The sequence below is a fragment of the Cibotium barometz genome, chromosome 21, assembly GCF_041138505.1.
Source record: "Cibotium barometz isolate CiBa-2024 chromosome 21, ASM4113850v1, whole genome shotgun sequence".
Lineage (NCBI taxonomy): Eukaryota > Viridiplantae > Streptophyta > Polypodiopsida > Cyatheales > Cibotiaceae > Cibotium > Cibotium barometz.
Window position 1 is genome coordinate 30,457,414 of NC_141066.1, and position 7,608 is coordinate 30,465,021.

At 39.6% G+C, this 7,608-nt stretch overlaps 1 protein-coding gene across 1 annotated transcript; it reads left to right on the plus strand.

Moving 5' to 3' along the window:
* Window positions 1–4,471: 4,471 nt before the first annotated feature.
* On the plus strand, window positions 4,472–7,083 carry LOC147627061 (uncharacterized). The gene is made up of 5 exons (XM_086816151.1): window positions 4,472–4,695; window positions 5,592–6,313; window positions 6,391–6,580; window positions 6,703–6,771; window positions 6,929–7,083. Exons 1-5 carry the CDS (start codon window positions 4,485–4,487, stop codon window positions 7,039–7,041), a joined length of 1,305 nt encoding a protein of 434 aa, XP_086672277.1. The 5' UTR covers window positions 4,472–4,484; the 3' UTR covers window positions 7,042–7,083.
* Window positions 7,084–7,608: the final 525 nt, after the last annotated feature.

The following is a 7,608-nucleotide window of genomic DNA, read 5'->3' on the forward strand; positions in this document are numbered from 1 at the left end:
TATCTCACATAGAAATTCTCTCTCTCTCTCTCTCGCACAAACACACTCCCTCTCTTCACACACTCTCACACATAGAAACTCTCTCTCTCTCTCTCTCTCTCACACACACACGTGTACACACACACATAAGTTTAATTAATTAAATTTTAATGGTGGGGATGCGTGGTGAGGTTTGTGCACACACTTGCATATGCACAGCCTCTCTCACATATACATGCACACACACACACACACACACACACTCTCTCTCTCTCACACACATGAACACATAAACACACACATATACATGTACACACTTGCACATGCACTAATGCAAACACACTCTTCCCCCACCACAGACACACATAGACTTCCATGTTCGTGTCTCTCTCTCTCTTTCTCTCTTTCTCTCTTTCTCTCTCTCCCCAATCACACACACACACACTCTCTCTTCTCACACACACTCTCCCACATATAGAAACTCTCTCTCTCTCTCTCTCTCTCTCTCTCTCTCTCTCTCTCTCCCTCATACATACACGTACACACACAAACACACACTCTCTTTGTCATGCATGCATGTACACACTCACATATATGTAAATATATATTATCTATAATATTATGTTTTATTATATTTAGAGACATATGTGTGAGTGTGTGTGCATATACCTATATACACGTGCATTTACCTATATATACATGTGCATTTATAAAATAAATAAACACACATACATATATACTTTTAATTAATAATAAATTTTAATACGTAGGGATGCATGATGAGGTGTGCTCACTTTTAAATAAGTGTATCTTGCATACAATGTCTTTTGTGTTTTCTTTTACATGTTAATGTGTGATTGTGTGCACATACGCATGTATACGTGATTGTGTAATGTCAACTTCATGCACGTATGTGTCGTACAAGTCTCTTGATTGTGCGTATATGCTAGTGTGTGTATGGTGTGAGTGTGTACGTGGTGTGTATATTTGTGTTTGTGTGTATCCATGTGTGAGTGTGTGACCATGTGAATATATCCATGTACATCTTTTTTTATCTATTTGTGTACGTGTATGTGCATATGTGTGTGTGTGTGTGCATGTACCATGTGCAAATACATGTGTGCACACATGTGTGCATATGTACTTGTGTATGTGTGCATATGTACTTGTGTATGTGAGTGTATGTATGTGCTTGTGTGCATGTACACGCATGTATGTGAGTGTATGTATGTGCTTGTGTGCATATGTACTTGTGTATGTGAGTGTATGTATGTGCTTGTGTGCATGTACACAAGCACACAAGCACATACATACATGTGTGCATATGTACTTGTGTATGTGAGTGTATGTATGTGCTTGTGTGCATGTACACGCATGTATGTGTGTGAAAGCTTGAGTGTGCATGTAAGTGTGCATATCTCTGTGTATGCACGTGTGTCCATGAGTGCGAGTGTGATTGTGTGCATGTGTGCATGTATCATGTGCGTGTGTGCATGTATCATGTGCGTGTGTGCATGCACATACATCATGTGTACGTCGACATACATATAGATCTATTTATATATACATGCTTACATACCTATAGATACATACATACATACATATTATATATGTGTATGTATTTATCTATATGTGTGTATTTATCTATGCATGTATAGGTAGGTATATTCTCTCTTACACATGTATATAATATAATATTAGAAGATATGTGTGTGTGTGTGTGTGTGTGTGGAGGAGAAGGAGGAGGGAAGGGTGGGTAATTTGCTTTCTAATGTATTATATATATATAAGAAACTCATTCAATGAGCAAATGACTTGATGGTGATAATTAATTGTGAGCCCTACTGTAGCTAGGCATATGGGAAAGAAACCCTTAAAGACTGTCTTCTTTTCTCCTTTCTTTTTTTCAAAAGTTCTCCCTCTCCTTTCTCCACGTAAAGGTTAGGTTTATAGGGTAGGCACCCTTGCTTTATCTTGTACAGATATAGATGTATGTGCATATATATGTGTGAGAGTGTGTGCATGTACACGTGTAATTGTGTATGCATATGTGTGAGAGTGTGTGCATGTACACATGTAATTGTGTATGCATGTGTCTATGTATACATATGTGTACATGTGTACTTGTGTATGTGTATCTATTTGTGTTTATATGCATGCATATGCATGTATGTGTATGTGCAAGCTTGAGTGTATGTGTGTGTAAGTGTGCATATCTCTGTGTCTGTATGCGTGTCCATGCATGCAAGTGTGTTTGTGTAGGTGAGTACATGTGCGTGTTTGCATATACAAACGTGCAACTCTATGCATATGTTTGTGTAGGTGAGTGTATGTGTATACATGTGTGTACATGTGAGTGAGTGTGTGTACGTCTAAGTGTGTGCATGTACTCTATGTGGTGTGCATGCCATGTGTATACACATGTGTTTATATGTGCAGGTGTGTATGTGTGTTCATGTGTGCATGTATGCATGTGCATGCGTGTATGTATGCATGTGTACATGCGTGTCTCATATAGAGACACTCAATCTCCCACATATGCGTATACAAACATCCTCACATATACACATATACACATGCACATGTACCCATCGTCTCTCTCTCTCTCACACACACACACACACACACTCACTTTCACACCTCTCACACATACACATGCACATGCACATGCACATGTACTATCTCTTCTCACACTCCCTCACATACATAGAAACTATCTGTCTATCTCTCTCTCTCTCTCTCTCTTTCCTCTCCCACATACGCACATATACTTGCATGCTCAATGCTCATCTGTGTGACTGTGTGTACATACACAGTGTCTGTGATTATGTAATGTCGACTTCATGCTTGCATGCATCATGCAAGTGTCCTGATTGTGCACATGTGCTAATGTGTGTATGTGCATGTGTCTATGTGTACAATGTGTGTGTACGTGTGTATGTTTGTGTTTGTATGTCTATGTGCGAGTGTGAGCATGTGAATGTGTCTGTGTGTACATCTTTGTGTCTATGTGTGTGCATGTACACATGTAAATGTGTATGCGTGTGCATTTATGTATACATGGATGTGCATGTCGGTGTGCACACCCATGTGTGCACACGTGTACTTGTGTGTGAGTTTGTGTATGTGTATATATATGTATATACTTATGTGCGTGCATATGCATGTATATGTGTGTGTAAGCTCAAGTGTGCATGAATACATGTACATTCATGTGTGTGCATGTATGTGTGTCTCTCTCACAGAGACAATCTCTTACGCATGCACACACAAACATCCTATCTTCTCACATGTACGCACACACGTGTAATATACCTCACACACACACACCTGTCTTATGCATACACATGCACATGCACTCTCTTCACACCCCCTCACACACAGAAACACACACGTACATCCTCTGTTTCTATCTCTCTTTCTACATATTAGAAGATATGTGTGTGTGTATGTGAGAGGGGAGGGGGGATTGCTTTCTAATGTATGATATATACATGCTTACATACCTATAAATACATACATACATACATACATACATAATATATGTGTGTGTATGTGTATTTATCTATGTATGCATTGGTTTTTTATATTCTCTCTCTTACACATGTACATAATATAATATTAGAAGATATATATGTGTGTATATGGAAGGTTGGGTAATTTATGTATTATATATATATATATATATATATAAGAAACTCATTCAATGAGCAAATGGCTTGATGGTGATAATTAACTATGAGCCCCAATGCATCTAGGCATGTGGGAGAAAGAAACCCCCAAAGAGTGTCTTCTCTTTTGTTTTCTCCTTTTCAAAAATTCTTCCCTCTTCTTTCTCCACGTAAAAAGGGTAGGCACCTTTGCTTTATCTTGTATATAGATAGCAGGCATACTCTTTTTTTTTTGTGCAAGAAGTAAAACACTCTTTTTGGTTTTCACTTCCCCTTTTTGAAAGGAAGGGGTGGGGGAGAGATTAAACCCACGTTGCACAGGAGGAAAGATCCACCTCTCCACTACTATGTCCATGAGCATCAGCATAGTGGCACCTCCGTGTTGAGAGAGAAGGTTTTTTACCATTTGGGTGAAATGTTTTGCCTTTGGCACACTAAATAGAGGTCCGCCGTCCCTTTTTTTTAAAAAAAAATTTCAGCCACCCGGCGGCGCCAACCTAGAATCTCAAAACAGGTGTGTTGTGTGCCACTATACTCAAACTTCAAAATTTACTCTAATATGGATTTGGATGTGGCCCTCTAGGCTCTACGTGTAATCAGATGATTTGGATGTGACGACTTACTCTCCAATAGTGGGTGAGGCGTCCCCGATTTCCCATCACAATCTAGCACGGAACTTCTTCTATGATGTTGTATGTGCTGGCCTTCTTCTATGATGTTGTTCGTGCTGGCCCTATATATATATATATATATCCGAGCCAACAGCGCTGAGATGCATTTTATAGATCACAAAACCATATTATAAGGCATCTGCTGCTCTGTACACACAGAGAAATGGGTGATGCAGAGGCTACTAAGGCGCACATACTCGTTATTGGGGGCGGGGTGAATGGTCTCACCACTGCCCTGCGGTTGCTTCAAGACGGGTTTTCAGTCACCATGATCGCCAAGGATTATTACGCCTCCGAGAACAAGCAGCGAATCTTCTCGCAGTTGGCAGTTCCTTTCTGGCACTACTGCCCAACAGCGGTCCTCTCTCGCGGGGGTGAGGCTTCCAACAAAATTTTTCCATCAATCGTCACCTTGATCCGAGCAGCTATTAATTTTTTTATTTTAAAAAAAGAGTTGTGCAGAGCCATACTTTGGAGTATTTTGACATCACTAATTTTTCATGTTTGGAGTATTTTGACATCACTAATTTTTCATGTTTGGATTCTGAACAAGGCTAGAATTTGAAGGTTACAGATACCCTTCCACCAAAGGGGTCAAAACCTTCCCAACAAGAAGGGTGAAAACATGATTAGACTCAAGTTTTTGGATATTTTAGTTATATTATTCTCTTCCAATCTTTTCATAAAGAAAAAGCAAGTTAAAACAAAGCCTTTCAAAAGGGGAAAAAAATATATAGGGGCGCCCTTCAAATTCTATTATAGAGGCTTGGCCTGTTATGAGCATTCATTCTGTTGTCTCGTGTCATTGCCTACAATCTAGTTGGTGTCTTTTTAACCTTGCCATCATGCATCTTTAATTTACATTTGAGCCATTTAATTTCGTTTTTAATGTGAGAGCCTAAGCTGTGTGGAGCTTTTGAAATGGGTACGGTATTCATAATTCATCTTCTACTACAAGTTGCCCATAGTAATTTACGATCATTTCACTTCTCCATTGGTGCATATATGGTGATGTTTAGTACTCACGCACTTAAGGACCCAATTTAATGATGGCATGATGGATGGAGTTGATCTTACATGACATTCGGTCAGAACATAGAATCAATGATTGCCATGCGGTGTAGTCATGGTCCCCCAGGGTCATCCGAGACCGTGACATATTGAGGATGAACCTGCGCTAGTTATCGAGTAGTTGAGAAAATCCTAAGAGTTTGATTGGGAACAAGCTAAGTTAACCAACCTTGTGTTTTCATGGTGTACTGATAAATAGGCGATGACAAAGAAGAGAAGTGGCGGTTGGATGCTTACGATGAGTTCATGGAGCTGGCGAAAGACGGTTCCACACCAGGAGTGAGGATGTGCAAGGCCACATTTGTGGTAGAGGATAAGTACAGGGATCAGATCATTGAACTACAAAAGGAGTTCAAAAAGAAGAAGAACAAGGTAAAGAGAGTAACGATTGTGGATGATTGGTCGGAGGTAGCAGACGTAGAGATAAAGAAAGAGGAAATAATGAAGATGTGTAAATTCTCAGACCAAGAAACGACAGTGGCGTATACCCTAAATGTCCCTGTGATCGACGCCGACCAATACCTATGCCATATAACAAACAAAGTGATTGACCATGCCAGGGCATCTGTTCTGCAGGTGCCCAAAGTGCCCACAGGTCCTCTTAAGGCGGACGAGTTATTAAGCAAATACCAAGCTGACGTTATCGTCGACTGTGATAGCGCAGACGCCCCCACAGATGACAAAGATGTCTCGCTAGTACGCCTTGCTCACTTAAGGTACATCAACCGCTTTCCTGCTCCCATTGGAATTGCTGCTCATCATCATCAGCCCCGGAAGTGGACCGAGATCCTCTGTGTTGTCAAGGAGAAGGAAACATTTTACGTAGCCCCTCAGAACAGTAACATTCTGAGTGTGGGCATGATGATAAAAGAGATCATGACGCCCAGTGAAATTAAGGATGACATGGACGAGATCGACAAGGTGAGGCAGTAGAATAATAAGAACTTTCATGCCGACGTGCTTGTTAGATGGGTCGTTTGATTCATATTTGGCGGCAGGACATGATAGAGAAACGATGCATCTGGGAGGAGTGTGTCCCATGCTTGCAGAAGGCCTACCTAGATTCTCTTTATCCTGTGGCGGTAGGGACTCGACTGGAGAGGGCAGGACGTGGTGCTGAGCTGGTGAGCAAGGATCAACACAGACCGTTCATTATCCACAACAACTATATTGGACATGGCAGATCAGGTATATGCAGATGCATGCTTGAGTTGCTCGCTCTCCTCACGTATTGCCTCCACCTCATCTCTATAAATCTTTTTTTTTTGGTCACCTGCAATTTTTGATTCTCTTTTATACTACTGCTCTAGGCTTTTTTCTTGCTGCTGGTGCTGCAAAAGAAGTTTCAAATCTTGTGAACGAGATTCTTAAAAGCGAAGGTACAAGAAGCTGACGACCTTTCTGAAAGATGATGGTATTACCCTAGGGTGGAAGAGTTGAGTGTACACACTTCCTCACTAGGACTAGTGTTTTTCCTTCAAGAACATGTTGTCTAGTCCTGCTAACATTTTTTTAATTATTTTTTTGGCCTTGCAGACTATTATACCAAGAAACTCAAGGGGCTAAAAGATTCTTTTGAGGAATTGAACGACACTTGGGCTGATATATGCAAAAGGGACAAAAACAACACTTTTAAACAAATTGTTTAACAACGAACCTGACGATGAAGACCAAAAATCAAATGAACAGCAATCAACCGCAGCTCCGTAACATAACAATGCCCAAGAAAATTTATAACCTGGTTAAGTTATGGACAAGTCTTATATTAAAAATATATGTATGTAGCTCTTAATCCTTGCAGATACACATGTACACATCTAGATGTATTAGATAGACCTTGTCTATGACCAATGCTTCACATGGGTGGTTTGCTAGTAATATTACATGGTTTTAAATCAAGGGGTTTAGATAGGATGTTTTCACTTGAATACATAATATAATTTATTAGTACGCACATCTTTTCTATTAGTATCTCAGTACATAAGACTTAATTTTCTAAGTTTTGAAAATCATGCTTCATATGTATATATATATATATATGAGGGAATTTAACAAATAGCTGTTAATTAATCTAATCATATTAGAGACGGTTTTAAATTTGAAATTCAAACATATATGTTACTAGATAAATAACCAATTGTAGGTGAATATAGAAGTTAACAAATATAAGTATATAGGCTTACATACAAAGTACATGGGTTCTTATAGGATGATCC